We start from the raw sequence: 22176 nt of genomic DNA, 5'->3' as shown, positions 1-22176 counted from the left end.
AGCGTCGCGAGATTCCAGCGGCGCTTTTTCTTCTTCTCTTTGGCATAGCTGGGTATGTATTTTGACGGGACAATGTTGAAATGAAATTTTAAAGGAAAATCTTCTATGGGCGGTAGCTCAGTGAACCGTGACCGTGGCCATCTTGGATCTGAAAATTCGCGCACTAGCCGGCATCTTTCTTTTCTTTTTTTTCCTCCCCATCTCCGCTGTCCAGCATAATAACCGCCCCAACTGTGATCCTCCTGTACCTCCCCTGCTTACTAGGATAATAACCCACAACTAAAAAGTAGAAATAATCGTTATACGATATGTAAGGGAAAGTCATCTAACTTATTCAGAATATGACTCCTTGACCATGGTGCTAAAGTGTTTATATGTTACCCAACAGAGTTGAATTGTCACTGATTCTTAAAAGTTGTATGGATAAAACTCAATGATTATTTTAAAATAAAAAAATCAGATCGTTTTATTTAAATTGGATTTTTTTAAATAAAATGCTTTTTTGAGGAAAAATCTATCTAAGCATAATTTTCTATTTAAGATACATATTAATCCAATGTTATTCATCATGAAATAAGGATTAGTTTTAAATTATGTAGCATGAGACTATATATTCATGCAATGTTTAATTTTTTTAAATCCATGAATCCATCCACTCAAATTTCACCCTTCTTTTTACTTTTCAGCTACCTACCAACTTTCCATCTCCATTTCTCATGCTCTAGCTTTCCCATTTCCCGTCTCACTCCTTTCCCAGCCTCCTGTTCCCTTCTTCCTACTCCCCATTACCACATTTCTACCACTGTACTCACTTGTCTCATTCATCTTCTTGTCACCCCCCCTTTTGACCTCTTCCACATGACTCCATCATTTCCAGAATCCCCCTCCCTCTCTCCACTCCTGTCAGGCTATATCTCTCTGTCCCTTTTTCCCCATCCCCTAGCATCTTCTTATCCTACTTCTCTTCCTTCGTGCCCTCCCATAGGTCCATCTCTTCTTTTCTCTCTTTCTCGCCCCCCCCCCCATGGTTCAATATTTCTCCCTCTCTTTTCTGTTCTTCCCTACCTCCTTGATACTGAATAAGATGGAAGGAATTAAAGAGATGATGTATTTCTCTCTCCCTTCCACCCCAAGATGTAACATTTCTCTCTCCCCTCTTCCCCCAGACCTAACATTTCTCCCTTCCTTCCATCCCAAGGCCCAACTTCTCTCCTTTTCTCTTCCCAACTGCCCTCCTATCTCTCTCCCTCCCTTCAAATGGCTCTTTCTCCCGCATCAAACTTCTCTCCTTTTCTCTTGTCTCCCTCCAGACCATTGCCCACCATCTTTCTAAATCTCCTGTTTCTGTGTTCCACAGGTTCTTCCCTTTCATGTCACCTTCCCCACCCCCAATCTGGAACTTATTTAAACCCCTCTCCCGTTCTATAAAAAAAGCTAGCTGGTCCAGAGGGCTTCCTCAGCCGGCATGCCTTGCCTTTCCCCTGGTCCGATGTCACCCTGTCTTCTCTACCCTGCTGACAAACTGATCAAAGCACTGCTCGTGGCCTCCTCCAAGTGTTCCTTCCACTGTGCTCCGCTCCCAATGACGCAACTTCCTATTTCCTCTTGGGCTCGGACCTCGGCAGAAAGAAACATGGAGGAGTCCATGGGCAGCTGTTCAGTCAGTTTGTCAATGGGACGGAGAAGACAGGGCAACGGTGGACCGATGCCGAAAGAAAGGGAAAGGCATACTGACCCACAGAGGGCCCCCCAGAGCCATGGGACCCTAACACCAGCCCTGTTCCCATCCCCCTGTGCAGCATTTCTGGACCCGACCAACCCCCCATGAGATTTTTTTTGTGATCTGCTCCGCCAGGGTTTCTCTCTGCCATGTCATCAGTGACACGGCAGAGGGAAGGCCCTGGCGGTCTACAAAAAGAGCGTTCTCTCATCAGCAGCCTTAACTCCCTGCTCTGCTGGCATCGGGCCTTCTTCACACTTCTGCAAAGGCAGGACCCGGCAGAGAGGAAGACCAGCCACCAGCAGAGCAGTGAAGTTCCTGGACCATGACGTGCATACCCTGGGAGCAAATGAAGACAGCTATCAGTATTGAACAAAGTAATGTTGCTACCTTGCTCATAGCTGCACTGGAATATTGACAATTGTACAAATATTTCCAAGCAAATATTGTTTATTAAAATTTAACAGAGTAATCTTGTTTCAAAAGGCATTTGTACAATGGAGGCACATTACAGTCGGATAATGTAAATGCAGCTTCTCTGATTTAATGGCCTCAGAATTCCACTCTGCTAGGTTTATTTATATATACCTAATATATGAGGTCACTCATCTACCTGCATATAATTGATCAAGAATACTTGATACCATAGCATATTGGGGGAGTGTCTTCCCCCTCACACAAGGATTTCTAAAAGCTACATTCTAATACTAGCTTACATCATTTATAAAAATACAGAAGAAATAAAGAAAAAGTACATAGAAACATAGAAATGACGGCAGAAAAGGACTACGGCCATCCAGTCTGCCCACACCAAGACCCACCCCCTATCTATCTACATGAAGAGATCCGACATGCCAATACCATTTTTTCTTAAAATCTGGCACGCTGCTGGCCTCAATTACTTACAAAGAAAATTATTCATACACACAAAGAAAATTATCCATACACACAGCTTTAAATCATTTCTCCATCCTATGTCCCTTAAAAGTCAAACTGTCTCTCTTCCACATGCTGCTGAGTCACTTAACAGTGTGCACTGAAGATCCTTTGTCTCAGTGTAAGAGAAGGGGAGTGGCCAACCCACTCCCCCCCAAAAATCTACTTTTTCCTATATAAATCCTCCACTACATTTTTGAGGTAATTATATTCTAATCTAAGACCTTTAAAATGAAAGTTTCTACATTTGTGAGTACTATTGTATTTTAATAGTTTACTAAAATTTAATTCATCATATATGCATCTGCAGAAAAGGAGAGGGAGCCCCCCCCCTGGAATGTAATCTCTGTAGAATAAAGTCCATCTCTATAGCAGTCAGGTCAAAGGCCAAACCTTATCTGCCACAGGTCTCTGAAGTATAATACCCCGAGACCAGACTGGGCACACATTGAAACAATGGAACTTCATAAAACTAAGCTACAGCACCTGGTTTATCTTCTCTGGCCTTCAACAGAGCTTATCTATTAATTCTATTGCCTTGAGAGAGTGCCTGCTCTTCTCCTGTTTCCAGTGACCACAGCACAAAACACATATTTTTTCAGATCAATATTTTATCCCAATATTTTGTCTATCTGGTTTGCATTCTGGTTTATCCAATTGTGGTTTTATATAACCACTCATAAAACCTTCTCCTCTGTTCTTGGATTAAGTCCTTATCATATCAATCAATCCCTAATTAGTAAAATCCTGAGCCATGGTAAGAAAATGTAGTGGTTATTTTGCTTAGTTCATGTTTGCCCATTCCACCACATGCCTGTCCATTTTTAATAGGCTGCCACACCAAGGCTCATTTGAGCCGAAGGGCCACATCAGTATATGAGTAAAATATCAAAGAATTCAAATGACAGTCTTTCAGGAAGAGAGAAGGGATGGGAGGGTGGGAGACAGGGAAATAAAGAAGGGTGATATGAAGGTGTCAGAACAGTAAAAATTATGTTTTGAAATGTGAAAGTCTAAAAACATCTACCCTGCACCACCTATATTCATCACTCTCAGCCTGCCCTCCTGTCAGACGGCGATTTGATAGAAGCTTTTCAAAAACCGGATGGACCCTTGGACATGTCCTCAAAAGGAGGATATGTCTGGGGAAATTCGTACATCTGGTAACCCTACTTAAGGTAGTATAAAGCAGGTATAATTCAACATAAAACTTACAATTTTGTTAACAGCAAAACAGTAGTAACAAGACCAAATAGAAACATAAACAGAATGAATGAGGTAGAGTTAAAATCAGTAAACTGAAACTTAATAATAGGACTACCATGAACGTTTCAAAAATATACTTATTAACAGCACTGAAATTCAAATAAGAGAGATATGTACAGTATAATACATATTATCCCAGACAAGCAGACAGGTATTCTCACTAATGGGTGACGTGATCCAACGGAGCCCCGATGCGGACGCCTCACAAACAGTCTTGCTTTAAAGGGGACATAATACTTATGAAGCATTTAATAAGTACAAATCTGAACATTTAAATAACATAGATATGATGCATATGTTTTTCTATAATACAGGTTATCCTATAGCCATGGGGTCAAATGCAAATATTAGAAGGGGACAAGATTTTAAAAGTACATTTTTTTGGGGGGGGGGGTAGATAGATGATTAGGAAGATAATGTCATTTCCCTGAATTTAATTCCCTATTTCATATTCCAGGATTATTTAATATTTACATCTCTCAGAATCCATTACTTTTTCTTAAATAATATCACTACATTTTGAAAATGTTGGGCCTCAGTTTGCTTTGAGAAAATTAAGCAAAATTGGTATATACTACAACTTCTGTTTAATTTGTTTCTCTTATAGTGAAGAGTTAAAACCCAAAAACCCATATACATGGCTTTCTAAGAAAAAAGCAAAAGCAAAAGATGACAAGCATATAAGGCATACTGCATCCCCTGTTATAGATGAAAATGTGAAAAAGGTGACAAAGGAATTTTGTGATTGGGTTGCTTCCTTGGTAAGTCAAGAAAAAAATAATGCTAATGTTGTTATGCATCAACTGACTTTCAAGTATATTACATAACTTTTGCATCTGGCATATCTGTACGTTGAGAAACTTTGTTCATGTATGTGTAAATATTTTTATTAAAGTTTTTCAATAAAGTGCTAGCAGATAATACAAAAACGAGCAACAAGGTTCTCAATAATGTGCACAAAATACAGCATTGCCCCAACCATCCTCCATTCCTACAAACCCACACACCATCATCAAAGCGAGAGCCACAAGGAGAGAGAAAAAAAGGCAAATCATAAATTCAAAAGTAACTTTGTTCATGTATAAAACGCTAATTTATGTGCATAAAAGAACTCTTTATAGGATAGGTTACACCTAAAAAGTATATGTGATGCCTTTAGAGTAGGCACACTCAGAGAAGGAGTTTGGTCAGAGCACTGGCAGAGTTACTATTCATGTGTGTATTTAAAAAAAATGTGCATATATGCATACTGAACATGGTAATATAGGCTTGCTCCCAAGCAGACAGTGTCCACTATCTAGATGCTATTTCTATAGGATTTGTGCTAGAATTGTATAAAGACACATAGGGAGGAATTCATGAAAGGGCATTAAACAAGCAGGATCATTTAGCAAACATTCCTTGTCTTGGTGAAGAGCTCTTTGGGGACAAAGTGGAGGATGCCACCCAAAGACTTAACTCGTCATGAACAAAGCTGTACCACTTTAACAGGATCCAAGACTAAGACTAGCCATCTAAAACTTCTCAGGGACCTACTTCTTATTCATACAAGAGGCGTTATCCAATATCCTCATCCTCTTTAAAAACCCCACCACAGAAGAGACACAAATTGTAAAAGCCTCATAAACCTCAGACTTTTTGCTCCTCAGAAACAAGCTCAGTCTTTTTGACATGCTTCTAGGAAGCATAGCCACAATACCCCCGTTTCAGCCACCTCCTCAACCCATCAGAAGCTGACTTCTCTTATATCATCAATGCTGAACTCTCATTACCACAGACACCTGGGTCCTCAGAGTCATTCTGGAGGGTTACTCTCTTCATTTCATCACCATTCCTCCAAACACCCCCCCCCCCCAACAGAGTCTTCTTTCACATCTAAACAGACATCCCTTCTTCTTTAGGAAACTGAAACTCTGCTTTAACTAAATGCCATAAAAGTAGTACCCCTTTCTCAGAAAAATCAGGGGTTCTACTCCAGGTATTTCCTAATTCCAAAGAAGACAGGTGGTCTTTGTTCCATTCTCGACCTCCAAACCCTCAACAAGTATTTAGTCAAAGAAAAGTTTCACATGTTATCCCTGAGAACCCTATACCCACTTCTAGAATTAAATGATTGGCTTTGCTCTCTAGACCTCAAAAGGCTTACATGCACATATCCAAACACCCAGAACACAGAAAATTTCTTCATTTTCATGTAGATCATCAGCATTTCCAGTATAAAGTTCTGCCATTCAGCTTTGCTTCATCTCCAAGAGTAGTCATAAAGTGCCTGATGGTGGTAGCAGCAACCCTCTGTACTCAAGGGTTTCAAGTATTTTTGTATGTGGACGATTAGTTGATAAAAGCTCAAGAAGTGCATTCAGCAACTCAAGTGACCATAGCTTTTCTCCAGCTTCTAGGGTTCGAAGTCAACTTTCCAAAGTCTCATCTTCAACCCTCTCAAGTGTTGGAGTTCATAGGAGCCATGCTCAACACCACTCTTCTACGGGCTTTACCACTCCAACAAAGACAAAATACCTTGCTTCATCTTTGCAATCATGTGTCCACTATGCAAAACATCTCAGCAAGACAAATGATGCATTTCATGGGTTACTTGTTATCCACAGTTCATGTAACTCCCTTAACTCGTCTTCATCTTAGATCAGTTCAGTGGACACTAGCCTCTCAATAGTCTCAGGCCACGGATTCCTTATCCCAATAGATCAGTCACCTCACCTCTTTGTCAATCTGTCCAGTGGTGTTTGAATTTGACAAATCTCTCCAGAGGCCAGTGGCGTACCTAGGGTATGTGGCACCCGGGGCCCATCATTTTTTGACACCCCCCCCCCCCCCCATGTAAAAAATTTTTTTTTTTTTTTTTTTGCAATAACCATGAAATGGAATAAATGGTCAGAATAGAAACAGGCAGTGAAAATTTTCTTTTATTGAACCTCATATATGTAACCATTATTCCAAACATAACATAACATAAATTATGTCTAAATTGTCATGACATTAGAAGTACATATGGAGTAGTTGCAGGTGATGCTTGGGACAGTTCTGATTGTGTTAGTTCGGTTTTATGTGTTTTTTGAATAGAAGGGTTTTTATTTCTTTTTGAAGGTTTTGCAGTCTGTGGTTGATATCAATTGGTTGTAGAGTTGGGGGTCGAGTGTTGCAGCTCGAATGGCTAGGAGGTTGTCGAACAGTTTTTTTCTTTGGACGTTTTTGGTTGGAGGGTGTGTGAATGGTGCACAAGTTCTCCTATGTCTGTTTGAAGTGGATTGAATTATTTAGCTGAAGAAATTAGTTACCCCCCATTCCACACACATTAATTCTCTTCCATTTTTGTTCCCATTATAAAAAACACTGATAAGTTCCCAGAAAAAAAATACATTAAAATAAGAAGTGAAAACAAAGGCCCCTACAGATGAGAACATAACATAAGAATATCCTAACTGGGTCAGACCAATGGTCCATCATGCCCAGTAGCCCATTCTCATGGTAGCCAATCCAGGACACTAATACCTGGTCAAAACCCAAAGAGTAGCAACATTCCATGCTACCGATCCAGGGCAAGCAGACACTTCCCCCATGTCTTAATAACAGATTATGGACTTTTCCTCCAGGAATTTGTCCAAATCTTTCTTAAAACCAGCTACACTATCTGCTTTTACCATAACTTCTGGCCACTTCATTTTTAAGTTTAGATCTTTCCTTTCAAACAGAGACCTTGCTAGATGTCAAATACAGCACAAGGTAACTTCACATGGACTTAGCTGTGCAGGAAATGTGAATCTCCTCATACACCCACCATATAGTGCAAAAATGTGCAAAGGTCTGTTTTTTTCTTTCGATCACTACATAGCCTAATGCCACACAAGCAGCGCTGTTACAAACATATTCTGTAGGTCAATGCTAAGGATAACAAAGTTTCCTTCCTTGGACCAGAAGGAGATAAACCACTGGAAGAGATCCCAAAACAACACCCAAAGACCCACTCAGTGTGTGAATCAGTTGAGTGGAGTGGACTAACTGGGGGGTGGAAATGGGCCCGGAGTTTGCTCAGCAGAATTTCCCAGACCACCTCTTCCTCTCAACACATTGACACGCTGCCACCATCACCACTAGGAACACCTCACTGGGTAGGCCAGCTATGCTATAAACTTTATAAAACACATTATTATATTTTCTTATAAAGCACATATTTTAACTGACCTCTCTGACATCCTCAGCCTTTCCATTCACAAAAATAGAAGGAAGAAAAGTTCCCATTTCCTGCTGTCTCATGACCCCGGCCTATACAATATTTTTTTTCTGCAGACCCTTCAAAAGTCTGACCAAATCCTCGTTTCACTTGCATTATAAAGTACTGAGGATGCCATCTCTCCCCAATCCCAGGTCCTAAAGTCTAAGACAGTAGCGCAAACTAATGCTGCCAGATAAAGGAAAAAAAAATTTTGATTCGATTCAGCCCTATTGAATTGGTTTTTCAATTCGATTTTCCTGCCCAGTTGGGTGATTTTTTTCAAAACTCCTGGTGGGTTTTATAGCTTTTTCACCCCCTTTGGCTTCTCCTAACCACACTGGCGCTGTGGTGTAAATAAAATAAAGAAACAAAAAGGACTTTTCCTCTTTCTGTTAAATCCTAGCTCACGTTTGCAGTCCAACACCAGCTCTGGCAGGATACACATTTCAAATCTGACATGTTATAATCACAAAACAGAAAATAAAATTAATTTTTCTACCTTTTGTTGTCTGGTTATATTTCAAATCTTGTTGGTCCAAGGCTCTGGTTTTCTTCTGATAACTTGCTTGCCAGGGTCTCCTTCTTTCTGCATGCTAACCATCCATCTGCCAACTCTGTCCTCCCTTTCCATTTCCCTTCCCTTCCCAGGAAGTCTGGTATCTTTCCTTTTTTTCATCTCCCTCCACAGATCCACCTTTTCTTAAATACCCTTTCATCCGGCATCTCTCCCTCCTTCCCCACCATCCCAGAGTCCACCATCTCTCCGTTTCTTTTCCTAATTACCCTCCTATCCAGTATCTCTATCCCTCCTCCACACCATCCCTTGTGTCCAATTTCTCTCCCTTTCTGTTCCTTCCCTCCCTAAATCCCATGGTCCATCATCTCTCTCCCTCTCCTCTATTTTCAGACCCATTATTTCTTCCCCCCCCCAAAGTTTGGCATATGCATGTCTCTTTGAACACCCCCTTCCCTCCGTGTACTTCTAAATCATGGTCCCCCCCAAAGGCCTGTCCCCCCTTAAAGGTCTGCCTGTCTCACCTTGAAGGCCTGCACCCCCCTTGAAGGCCTGTCCCTTCCCCTTGTAGGCCTGTCCCCCCCTTGAAGGCCTGCCTGCCTGTCCCCCCCTTGAAGGTCTGCACCCCCCGAAGGCCTGCACCCCCCCGAAGGCCTGTCCCCCACTTGAAGGCCTGTCCCACCCCCTTGTAGCTTCTCCCCCCCCCCTTGTAGGCCTGTCCCCCCTTGAAGGCCTGCCTGCCTGCCTTTCCCCCCTTGAAGACCTGTCCCCCCTTGAAGGCCTGCACCCCCTTGAAGGCCTGCACCACCCCCCTCGAAGGCCTGCACTCCCTTGAAGGTCTGCACCCCCCCCGAAGGCCTGTCCCCCACTTGAAGGCTTGTACCACCCCCTTGTAGCTTCTCCCCCCCTTGTAGGCCTGTCCCCCCCTTGAAGGCCTGCCTGCCTGCCTTTCCCCCCCTTGAAGGCCTGCACCTCCTTGAAGGACTGCACCCCCCCCCGAAGGCCTGCACTCCCTTGAAGGTCTGCACCCCCCCGAAGGCCTGTCCCCCCCTTGAAGGCCTGTCCCACCCCCTTGTAGGCCTGTCCCCCCCTTGTAGGCCTGTCCCCCCTTTAAGGCCTGCCTGCCTGCCTTTCCCCCCCTTGAAGGCCTGTCTCCCCCTTGAAGGCCTGCACCCCCCTTGAAGGCCTGCACCCCCCCTTGAAGGCCTGTCCCCCCCCCTTGTAGGCCTGTCCCCCCCTTGTAGGCCTGTCCCCCCCCCTTGTAGGCCTGTCCCCCCCTTGAAGGCCTGCCTGCCTTTCCCCCCTTGAAGGCCTGCACCCCCTTGAAGGTCTGCACCCCCCCAAAGGCCTACACCCCCCCCGAAGGCCTGCACCCCCCTGAAGGCCTGCCTGCCCCCCTTGAAGGCCTGCACCCCTTGAAGGTCTGCACCCCCCCCCGAAGGCCTGTCCCCCCTTGAAGGCCTGCCTGCCTGCCTGTCACCCCCTCCCCCTTGAAAGCCTGCTTGCCTGCCCGCCCACCCCACCCTGAAGGCCTGATGCCCCGACCCACCCCGAAGGACCGCTCGCCCCCCTGGCCTCCCCGCACCACCTATGAACAGCCGCAGCAGGATCGCGAAGTCAGCGTCAGCGATCCCTGCGCTGCTTCCTGCGCCACGGTCCCGCCCCTCCTCTGACGTCAGAGGAGGGGCGGGATCGCGGCGCAGGAAGCAGCGCAGGGATGCTGACGCTGACTTCGCGATCCTGCTGCGGGCTGCTTCACAGGTGGTGCAGGAAGGTCAGTGGGGCGAGCGGTCCTTCGGGGGTGGCGGGGGACTGAACGGCAAGGCCGGGAACACCCCCTTAGGGCTGGTACCCGGGGCGGCCCGCCCCCCCCTAGGTACGCCACTGCCAGAGGCTTTCTGTTTCACATTCCTCCACATCCCAAAATACGCACAATGGACACGTCCATGTATTCTTGGGGAGTTCACCTAGACAGTCTCAGGACTCAGGGTGTGTGTTCTGCTCGAGAGAAGAAATTCCACTTCAACCTGTTAGAGTTGCAGGCAATTCGCAATTATCTGAAAATGTTTCAAGATCGTCTCTCCAATCAAGTCCTTCTTGTTCACACAGACAATCAAGTAGCCATGTACTATATCAACAAGCAGGGAGGAACAGGCTTTCTTCCTCTGTGTCAAGAAGCCTAGCACATTTGGAATTGGGCAATTCCTCAAAACATATTTCTCAAAGCTATATGTGTATAAGGGAAATCAAATGCTCTAGCCGACAAGCTCAGCAGATTTCTTTGGCCATATGAGTGGACTCTCTACTCCAAAGTCTTATTCCACATCTTTTCACTATGGAGGACTCCTCAGATGGACCTGTTTGTTTCTCCCCACAACCACAAATTGCCTCAATTTTGCTCCAGACAGTCTGGAAGCAGATGCTTTTCTTCTGGATTGGTCACACAAGTTCCTGTATGCCTTTCCACCAATCCTTCTAGTTCTGAAGACATTAGTCAAACTCAAACAAGAGTCAACCACCATGATCCTAATAGTTCCTCGGTGGCCCAGACAGCCTTGATTTTCCCTTCTACTTCAACTGAATGTCAGGGTCCAATTCCATTGCAGATTTTTCCATCTCTACTCACTCAGAATCAAGGATCTCTGTTACATGCAATCTCTGCACCTACATAGGAACATAAGAATTGCCACTGCTGGGTCAGACCAATGGTCCATCCTGCCCAGCAGTCCGCTCATGCAACAGCCCTCAGGTCAAAGACCAGTGCTCTAAATGAGTCCAGCCTCACCTCTGTATGTTCCAGTTTAGCAGGAACTTGTCCAACTTTGTCTGGAGGGTGTTTTCTCCTATAACAGACTCCAGAAGAGCATTCCAGTTTTCCACCACTCTCTGGGTGAAGAAGAACTTCCTTACGTTTGTACAGAATCTATCCCCTTTCAACTTTAGAGACTGCCCTCTCGTTCTCCCTACCTTGGAGAGGGTGAACAGTCTGTCTTTATCTACTAAGTCTATTCCTTTCAGTATTTTGAACGTTTCGATCAAGTCCCCTCGCAGTCTCCGCTTTTCAAGGGAGAAGAGACCCAGTTTCTCCAATCTCTCACTGTATGGCAACTCCCCCAGCCCCTTAACCATTTTAGTCACTCTTCTCTGAACCCTTTCGAGTAGTACCGTGTCCTTCTTCGTGTATGGCAATTAGTGCTGGATGCTGTACTCCAGGTGAGGGCGCACCATGGCCCAGTACAGCGGCATGATAACCCTCTCTAATCTGTTTGTGATTCCCTTCTTAATAATTCTTAGAATTCCGTTCCCCTTTTTCCCGCTGCAGCACATTGTGCAGACGGCTTCATCAACTTGTCGATTAGAACTCCCAAGTCTCTTTCCTGGTAGGTCTCTCCAAGTACCATCCCAGACATCCTGTATTCGTGTATGAGATTTTTGTTATCGACATGCATCACTTTACACTTATCCACATTGAACCTCATTTGCCATGTCGATGCCCATTTCTCAAGCTTGATTATGTCACGTTGCAGATCTTCACAATCTCCCCTGTGTCTTCACTACTCTGAATAACTTCGTATCATCCGCAAATTTAATCACTTCACTCGTCATACCAATGTCCAGATCGTTTATAAAGATGTTGAAGAGCACGGGTCCAAGCACCAAGCCCTGCAGCACCCCACTGGTGATGCTCTTCCAGTCCGAGTATTGCCCATTTACCCCCACTCTCTGTTTCCTATGCTCCAGCCAGTTTTTAATCCACGTGAGTATTTCTCCCTCGATTCCATGGCTCGTAATTTTCCAAAGTAGTCATTCATGTGGAACCTTGTCGAACGCCTTTTGAAAATCCAGATATACAATGTCGACCGGGTCGCCCTTGTCTATCTGCCTGTTTACCCTCTCAAAGAAGTGCAGCAAGTTCATCAGACAAGATCTGGTACCTCTTGACCTGACTTCAACAGATTTCAATCTTTTTGACCCAGTACAAGCCATTCTCTACCCTGGATAAGAATGGACTATAAATTCTAAATCTAAATCCAAATACTGGAGCTGGCAGGGATTCCAAAGCCCCACCAACTGAAGATGTTCTCTGGTGACCAAAACAAGTGATTTCTCTACTTGCTACACCCGGTGGCACTTTCCATCCATTGGCACTGCGCCAGCCTCTCCCCTTCTGCACAATCGATTTTCACGCAAGCATAAAAATCAAACATGCATATGGAATGGGGATTGGTGCTATGGCAATGGCTGAAAGTGCCGCTGACTGTAGCAGGTAGAAAAATTACTTGTTCTGACCTTAGGAATAACTTGAGAATCTCCAACAGCTACTATATAAAGATGCCAGAATTTTGGATGGGCCTGAGTCCAAACTGGATGGGCTGCTCACCTTTTGGTAAGCAGGAAGATTTGGGGCCAGCACTTTTTACCTATTTTAAACTCTACAGATCAACAAAGGATAAAGGACTTGTAAGTACAATAATATCTACAATATATTGTAGAACTCTCAGATACCTGTGCTGTTAAATCATATTTGATTTTTCTTAACAGCTTGTACAGGTTAAAGATATCATTCATTGAGTTCTACGTTTTACTAAAGTGCAAATGCTTTGTACAAACAACTCAAAAGGGGAAGAAGCCGGAGACAAGGCGAAACGGGTCCCGTTGGGCATAACGGATATTATACCATTTCACAACTGACAGCATGTTAAGATAAGTGCTGTTTTTGGTTTCATTAGTACAGTAGCACTTTATTTTTGAGTTGTTTGCACAAAGCATTTGCATTTTAGTAAAACATAGAACTCAGTGAATGATATCTTTAACCTGTACAAGCTGTTAAGAAAAATCAAATATGATTTAACAGCACAGGTATCTGAGAGTTCTACAATATATTGTAGATATTATTGTACAGTACTTACAAGTCCTTTATCCTTTGTTGATCTGTCGATTTGTGGACTTGTTTCCATTGTGAGGTTTTTGAGTGTTGTCACTATTTTAAACTTTGTCAGCTTTCCTATTTCAGTTCTAACCACATGAAGCCACATGTGGAAGTTTTAAAATGTATTTACAGTATATTCAAATGGGGAACACATCAAATAATCTTGCCTTAGCAACACTTTTGTCCTATGGCTGGAACATATTTCCAAAAGATGGTCATTTTTGATGTCTGCATTTTTATCCTTTCAGGGAGGGGAGAATTACAACATTGATGAAGAAACTCTCATGAGTCTGTTTGCCTGTGGATATGAGACCAAGCCTGCTCTCAGTGTTCCTATCCATGTGGTTGAGCTAAACAATGTGCCAGCACAGCTGAGGAAGATTGTGGGAACTCCCCTTCCACAGTTACCCATGACACTTTCTTCCAAAACAGATCTATGGCTTTCTAAGGTGAGTGCAAATGTGTGTTTATGTGTATGTGAAAGAGAGAAAGTTGCAGATGGGGAAATAAATAAAAATAGGCTGGACCTAGGACTTTGGATAGTAGCCCAGTTTACAGAGATTCACTCTCCCAATATCCCACTCCACCAGAGGCTTTCTCTGCTCAAGCATTGATTGGCTTATTTGATACAAGGAGTCGTGTCATTCTTCTGTACAGGTTTGATTCCTAGCAAATATAGTGGACATGTGGGGGGAATAGGAAACATGAGAAGAGATCATTGACCATTAGAAGAATAGTCTAATGTTTGGCAGTTAAAATTTAATGCGAAGCAGTACAGAGAGATACATTTTGGGTGTAAATATCCAAAGGAGCTGTATTCACTAGGGAGCGAGAAGCTGATATGCACAGAGAGGGAGAGGGATCTTGTGGTGATAGTGTTTGAGGAACTCAAGACCATGAAACAATGTGGCAGGGCAGTAGTCACTGCTGGGCTGCATAGAGAGCGAAATTACCAAAGGGGAGGTGTTAATGCTCTTTTACAAGATATTAATGAGACCCTACTTAGAATATTATGTTCAGTTCTGGAGGCCGTATCTTGCTAAGAACTGAACGTTGTTCTTAACTGGATGAACAAGGTTCAAATGTATCCAGTCTTCCTCTTCTTTTCACACGCTTCTCCAGCTCAAGCGGGAGATTGTCACCATGATTCGGGCAGCAACTCAGTGGCTCAGATGACCTTGATTTTCCTTCTTTTTCAACTTAGTTGATGCTAATACCTCTGCCAATCTTTCCATCTATTCTTACTCAGAGTCAAGATTCAGTCTACATTCCTATCTTCAGCTTTAGCTCCTGATAGTTTGGTATTTCTTGGGCTGAATTCAGCTGTTCCTCAGCATATTGCATTGATATTTCCAACTTCCAAAACATTAGCCATTCTGCAGTGCTTCCAGCAACAATGGGCACTAGTGCTGCCCAATTCACGATTCAAATCGATTCACCGATTCATTTCGGGTGAATCGATTCAAAACCCAAAAAAATCGGCCTCCTGATTCACTGTCTGACCCTCACCCTCTAAAGCAGGATCGGCAGCGCTGCCTCTTGCTGGCCGGCGCTGCTGCTTCTGATTTAGAGGGCGAGGGGGTAGGGTCAGTCGGGAAGTGCTGCAGTGTCTGGCTTCCCCCCTGGCCTTCTGCCCCTCCCTTTACCTGATTGCAGCAGAGAGCAGCCTGCAGAAAGGATTGCAGGTACTTTAGCAATCTTTGCAGGTTCCCATAGGCCTCCGGAGCTGTTGTCCCTCTGCCACAATCCTGCCTCTGATGTCAGAGAAGGGGCGGAACCGCGGCAGAAGGCCTATGGCAACCAGCTCCAGAGGCCTATGGCAACCTGCAAGGATCGCTAAACTACACGCGATCCTTTCTGCAGGCTGCTCTCTGCTGCAATCGGGTAAAGGGAGGTGCAGGAGGCCAGAGGGGAACACACAGGCCTTCCGGGAGGGGGGAACAGTCCTTCGGGGAGAGGTACAGGCCTTTGGGGGGGACAGACCTTCAGGGGGAGGTGCAGTCCTTGGGGGGGGGGACAGGCCTTCAGGGATGGGGTGCAGGCCTTCAGGGGGGACAGGCAGGCCTTCAGGGGTGGGGTGTAGGCCTTCGGGGGGACAGACCTTCAGGGGAGACAGACCTTCATGGGTGGAGTGCAGGCCTTCAGGGGTGGGGTGTAGGCCTTCGGAGCGGTGCAGGCCTTCAGGGAGGACAGACCTTTGGGGGTGGACAGACCTTCAGGGGAGGGGGCCCTGGTGTAGAAGTACACAGAGGGAGGGAGGGAAGGGGGTTCAAAGAGACGTGCATATGCTGGACTTTGGGGGGAAGAAATAATAGGTCTAAAAACAGAGGAGTGGGAGAGAGATGGTGGAAATGGGATTTAGGAGGGAAGGAACAGAAAGGGAGAGAAGTTGGAAACAAGGGATGATGTGGAGGGGGGGATAGAGATACTGGATAGGAGGGTAGTTGGGTACAGAAAGGGAGAGATGGTGGACCTTGGGGTGGTGGGGAAGGAGGGAGAGATGCTGGATGAAAGGGTAGTTGAGAAAAAGTTGGATCTGTGGATGGAGACAAAAAAAAAGGAAAGATGCCAGACCTCCAGGGGAGGGAAGGGAAATGGAAGGGAAGGACAGAGATAGAAGATTGATGGTTAGCAAGGACAAAGAAGAAAAGAAGGAGACCCTGGCAAGCAAGTTATCAGAAGATAACCAGAGCCTGGGACCAACAAGATTTGAATATTGACCAGACAACAAAAGGTAGAAAAAATAATTTTATTTTCTGTTTTGTGATTACAATATGTCAGATTTGAAAAGTGTATCCTGCCAGAGCTTTTGTTAGACCACAAACGTGAGCTAGGATTTAGCAGAGAGAGGAAAAGGCTTATTTTGTTTACACCACAGCACCAGTATGGTTAGAAGAAGGCAAAGGGGGTGAAGAGGCTATAAAATAAACCCACCAGGATGTTTTATGAAAATACCCAATTGGGCAGGAAAATCGAATCGAATCGAAAAATTGATTCAATAGGCTGAATCGAATCAAAATTTTTTTTCCTGAATCGGGCAGCACTAATAAGAACATAAGCATTGCCCCTGCCGGGTCAGACCAGGGGTCCATCGCGCCCAGCAGTCCGCTCCCGCGGCGGCCCCCCAGGTCCATGACCTGTAAGTGCTCCTTACCTAAGATGTTTATACCCTATTTACTTAATGTCCTGTAAGTAACCCTCTATCTGTACCCTGCTATCCCCTTCTCTCTCAGGAAGTCATCCAGTCCCTTTTTAAACCCCAATAATGGACACCTTTTTTTCTGCTTGGTGTCTAATTCCTCATTAGGATCTCAAGTCATCTCTGTGTTTTCTCTGATTTTGATGTCTCTCCTCCATTTATCGGATTATGGTCTCCAACCAGCACTTCTATTAGAATCCGTCTTAGTACTCTTACTGCCTTTCATCGGCCAGTGGATGGTAAATCTATTACTGCTCATCCTCTCATTCCTAGATTTATGAAAGGACATTTCCATATCAACTCACCTCTCAATAGTATGGAATCTTAATGTGGTTCCTATCCAATTGCAAAGTTTACATCTGAATTAATGTCTACAGTTTTCCTACTAGGAAAGTTCTCTTTCTCACCTCCCTTGCACTTCTGCCAAAAGAGTGAATGGTCTTGAGCCATTAGTAGTGGATACACTGTTTACAGCGTTCCTCCACGACAATATTGTGCTTTGCACTCTATCTATGGTTGTTACTGAATCCACACTTCTTATCAGGGATTATCACTGAAATTTATCCCAGTCAATCAATTGTGCTATCAGTAATCTTTCCAAGTTTTATTCTCATCTAGGATAATTGATTCTTCATACTCTATTTTTTTTTTTTTTTTTTTTTTAAAGCTTGATTTCTTTATTGGTAGAGATGAAGGCAAGATACAGAAGAAATCAGGCAGACCAGAGTCTCTCTCCATTTGCAATAAAAATATAAAGATGGTTCCTGGCACCTGAACCCAAAACCCCAGTCAATAAAAAGAGGCAAAGTGCAGCTTTTCTTCAAACCAAACAAGTCTTTCCATATTCTTAAAAACAACCGTAGAACTCTATAAAAGCAAAAAAAAAAAAAAAAAGAGGGGGGCACTTTGATTCTACATGAAAGGCTTTGAAGAGGGAAGGGGCTTCCTCCTCCCACACTCCACATGGGGGAACTCCTACCTGAGAAGCGACCTTAGGCTTAAACCTTACAGAATTCTTCATACTCTAGACTGCAAATGAGCAGCTACTTCTTTGCAGCAGACTATATCATACAGATCATCTCCACAACTTTTTTGTCTTTTTTGACCTTAACAAGTTGGGGCATCCTGTTTCCAGGAGATTTATATCCAACAAATTGGCTGCATGCATCTTGTTCTGTTATACTCAGACTGGGCTGCAACTAGAGAGTCGAGTCACAGGCTTTCAAAAGTTTGAGTTTGGCAGCTTCAGTATTGTTTCTCACTCTATTCTAATTGACAGAATAGGTGCAGCTGCTATTTTTCTCCTCGGTTCATATCTTTCACCTCTCATTACTGTCTGGAAATTTTGTCCGGACGGGATAGGCCCTTCGGCCTCTCAGTATTTCAAATTTGATTTTTCTAAACAGCCAACACTCCCACCATCCAATTCTGGTTAGCTTGGCGGTCACACACATGTGAGAATATGCTGCCTGCTTGTCCTGGGATAAAGCACAGTTACTTACCGTAACAGGTGTTATCCAGGGACAGTAGGCAGATATTCTCACAACCCACCCACCTCACCTGGTTGGCTTTTTAGCTAGCTATCTAATACTGAGGAGATGCACACCCTGTGTCGGACGAGAATGCGGTCAGTCGCGAACTTTCTACAGTTCTTAAAGCAAGATTGCTTTTGCAGCTGTCCGCATCAGGGCTCTGTGATGACATCACTCACATGTGAGAATATCTGCCTGCTGTCTCTGGATAACACCTGTTATCCCAGGACAAGCAGGCAGCATAAGAACATAAGCATAAGCATCGCCTCTGCTGAGTCAGACCACAGGTCCATCGTGCCCTGCAGTCCGTACCTGCGGCAGCCCCCCAGGTCAGTGATCTGTAAGTGATCCTTTATTTAAGACATTTTGTCCTGTGTAGTATCCCTCTAATTATACCCTTCAATCCCCTTTTCCTTCAGGAACTTGTCCAACCTCTTTTTGAAACCCAAAATCGTACTCTGCTCTACCACCTCCTCTGGAAGCGCATTCCAGGTATCCACCACCCTCTGTGTGAAGAAGAACTTCCTAACATTCGTTCTGAATCTGTCTCTCTTCAATTTTCTTGAGTGCCCTCTTGTTCTTGTTTCCCCCACCAGTCTGAAGAATCTGTCCCTCTCTACCTTCTCTATACCCTTTATGCTCTTGTAAGTTTCTATCATGTCCCCTCTAAGTCTCCGTTTTTCCAGGGAAAAGAGCCCCAGTTTCTCCAGCCTATCAGCATATGGAAGGTTTTCCATGCCCCTTATCATTTTTGTTGCTCTTCTCTGGACTCTTTCGACTGTTGCCATATCCTTCTTAAGGTACGATGACCAGTATTGAATGCAGTATTCCAGATGCTGGCGCACCATTGCCTGATATAGTGGCAGGATAACTTCTTTGGTTCTGGTAGTGATTCCTTTTTTGATAATGCCCAACATTCTGTTTGCCGCCTTTGAGGCTGCTGCGCATTGTGCCCCCGGTTTCATTGTTTGGTTCACCAAAACCCCCAAGTCCCTTTCTAGGTTGCTTTTCCCCAATACCATTCCCCCCCATCTTGTAGTTGTACATCGGGTTTCCTTTCCCTATGTGCAAGACTTTGCATTTCTCTACATTGAAGCACATTTGCCATTTATTTGCCCATTCACTCAGTTTGTTCAGGTCCCTTTGTAGTTCTTTACATTCCTCAACAGTTCTAACCTTGCTGGAGAGTTTTGTGTCATCCGCAAATTTTATAACTTCGCACTTCGTCCCTACTTCCAGGTCATTAATGAATATATTGAACAGCAGTGGTCCCAGCACTGACTCCTGCGGGACACCACTCATAACTGCTTTCCATTCAGAGTAGAGAGCTGCACGGGAACGGGGACGACGGGAATCCCGCGGGACCCGCGGGCATCCCGCGGGTTCCCCCTTTGGGTCACGGGGATCCCGTGGGGACGCCCCTAGGGTCGCGGGGATCCCGTGGGGACGCCTCCGAGGGTCGCGGGGTTCCTGCGGGGCTGGATGTACTCAGTCACGCGGCTCTTCTCCCTACCTTCTCTGCTTGCAGCACAGAGCCGAACGGAAGTCTTCCCGACGTCAGCGCTGACGTCGGAGGGGAGGGAGGGCTTAAACAAAGCCCTCCCTCCCTCCGACGTCAGCGCTGACGTCGGGAAGACTTCCGTTTGGCTCTGTGCTGCAGGCAGTGCAGGTAAGGAGGAGAGTAGCCTCGCGGTTCGAGTGGCTACCAAGGGAGGGGGCGGTCCGCCCCGCCACACCCCGCCCCGGTTGCAGCACAGCCGGCCAGGTCCCCTTTTGTGGCACTTCCCCGACCGACCGACAACAGCCCCGGTCCAACAATCCTCCCTGCCCTGTAGCCGCGAATCTAAATTATCTTCTTACAGCAGCTGTAATAAGGTAATTTAGATTCGCAGTTAAGGGCAGGGAGGTTTGTCGGACCGGGGCTGTTGTCAGTCGATCGGGGAAGTGCCACAAAAGTAAGGGGACCTGGCCGGCTGTGCTGCACCTGGGGCGGTAGAGAAGAAGTGGGGAGAAGGACGCTGAAAGGCCATGGGGAAGACGGGAGGAGGGGGGGAAAGACTCTGAAAGCACTTGAAGACAGAGGAGGGAGAAGGACGCTGAAAGCACATGGGGAATACAAAGGGGTGGAGAAGGACGCTGAAAGGCCATGGGAAGGGCGGGGGGGGGAAGGACTCTGAAAGCACTTGTGGAAGACAGAGGGGGGAGAAGGATGCTGAAAGCACATGGGGAAGACAAAGGGGTGGAGAAGGACGCTGAAAGGACATGGGGAAGACAAAGGGGTGGAGAAGGACGCTGAAAGGCCATGGGAACGGCGGGGGGGGAAGGACTCTGAAAGCACTTGAAGACAGAGGAGGGAGAAGGACGCTGAAAGCACATGGGGAATACAAAGGGATGGAGAAGGATGCTGAAAGGCCATGGGAAGGAAGGGGGGGAAGGACTCTGAAAGCACTTGTGGAAGACAGAGGGGGGAGAAGGATGCTGAAAGCACATGGGGAAGACAAAGGGGTGGAGAAGGACGCTGAAAGGACATGGGGAAGACAAAGGGGTGGAGAAGGACGCTGAAAGGCCATGGGAAGGGCGGGGGGGAAGGACTCTGAAAGCTTGTGGAAGACAGAGGGGGGAGAAGGATGCTGAAAGCACATGGGGAAGACAAAGGGGTGGAGAAGGACGCTGAAAGGACATGGGGAAGACGGGGGGTGGAGAAGGACGCTGAAAGGCCATGGGGAAGACAGAGAGGGAGAAGGACGCTGAAAGGACATGGGGAAGCAGAGGGGGGAGAAGGACACTGAAAGCACATGTGGAAGACAGAGGGGGGAGAAGGACGCTGACAAGACATGGGGAAGATGGGGGGAGAAGGACGCTGAAAGGAAATGGGGAAGAGAGAGTAGGGAGAAGACGCTGGCAGGGAAGAAGACAGATGCCAGACTATGGGGGGAGCGGAGAGAAGAAGATGGGTGCCAGACCAATTTGGAAGGGGGAAGAAAGGGAGAGGCACAGTAACAGAGCAAATGGAAGATGCAGAAGGAAGAGAGACAGTGGATGGAAGGAATTGAATGAGAACATGAGGAAAGCAGAAACCAGGCAACAAAGGTAGGAAAAGAATTATATTTCTTTTTTTTTATTTTGCTTCAGGATAAAGTAGTATATTAGTTGTGTTGATAAAAATTTATAAACATTAGAGGCTCTGGTAGAAACCCATTTGCAAAGTATGTATTCTTCCCAATTAATATTTTCAAATTAATAAAGTCTTTTTGCTTATTTGTAAATGGGTTTCTACCAGAGCCTTTAATTCAGTAGCATAATTAAATGAAATAACTATTTCTGAAGTTTATATGGACGGGCGGGGACGGAGGGGATTCCTCACGGGGACGGGTGGGGACGGAGGGGGTTCCTCGCGGGGACGGGTGGGGACGGAGGGATTCCTCACGGGGACGGGTGGGAATCCTCACGGGGACGGGTGGGGACGGGTGGGACTTTGGCGGGGACGGGTGGGGACGGGTGGGATTTCTGTCCCCGCGCAACTCTCTAATTCAGAGTAGTGTCCCTTTACTCCTACCCTTTGCTTCCTGTCCGCCAGCCAATTACAGATCCATCTGTGCACGTCTCCTTCCACTCCATGGTTCTACAGTTTTCTTAGCAGGCGCTCATGGGGTACCTGTCAAAGGCTTTTTGGAAGTCCAGATATATGATATCTGTGGGGTCACCTTTGTCCAATTGTTCGTTTATCCCCTCGAAGAAGCGCAGTAGATTCGTTTGGCAAGATCTTCCTTTACAGAAACCATGCTGGCTGGTTCTCATCAGATTATTTCTTTCTATATGCTCATTGATGCTGTCCTTGATTAATGATTTGG

General features: G+C 45.6%; 1 protein-coding gene across 1 annotated transcript in view; it reads left to right on the top strand.

The window, feature by feature from the left end:
- FAM47E (family with sequence similarity 47 member E) overlaps positions 1–22176 on the top strand; it is a 133471-nt gene that overhangs the window by 89706 nt on the left and 21589 nt on the right. Inside the window, exons 4-5 of the mRNA XM_033960519.1 lie at positions 4530–4683; positions 13843–14043. Of these exons, the coding sequence (XP_033816410.1) occupies positions 4530–4683; positions 13843–14043 (355 nt within the window). The remainder of the gene's footprint in view (positions 1–4529; positions 4684–13842; positions 14044–22176) is intronic.

This window comes from Geotrypetes seraphini, chromosome 1, assembly GCF_902459505.1.
Source record: "Geotrypetes seraphini chromosome 1, aGeoSer1.1, whole genome shotgun sequence".
Classification (NCBI taxonomy): Eukaryota; Metazoa; Chordata; class Amphibia; order Gymnophiona; family Dermophiidae; genus Geotrypetes; species Geotrypetes seraphini.
This window is presented reverse-complemented; position numbering and strand designations above follow the sequence as displayed.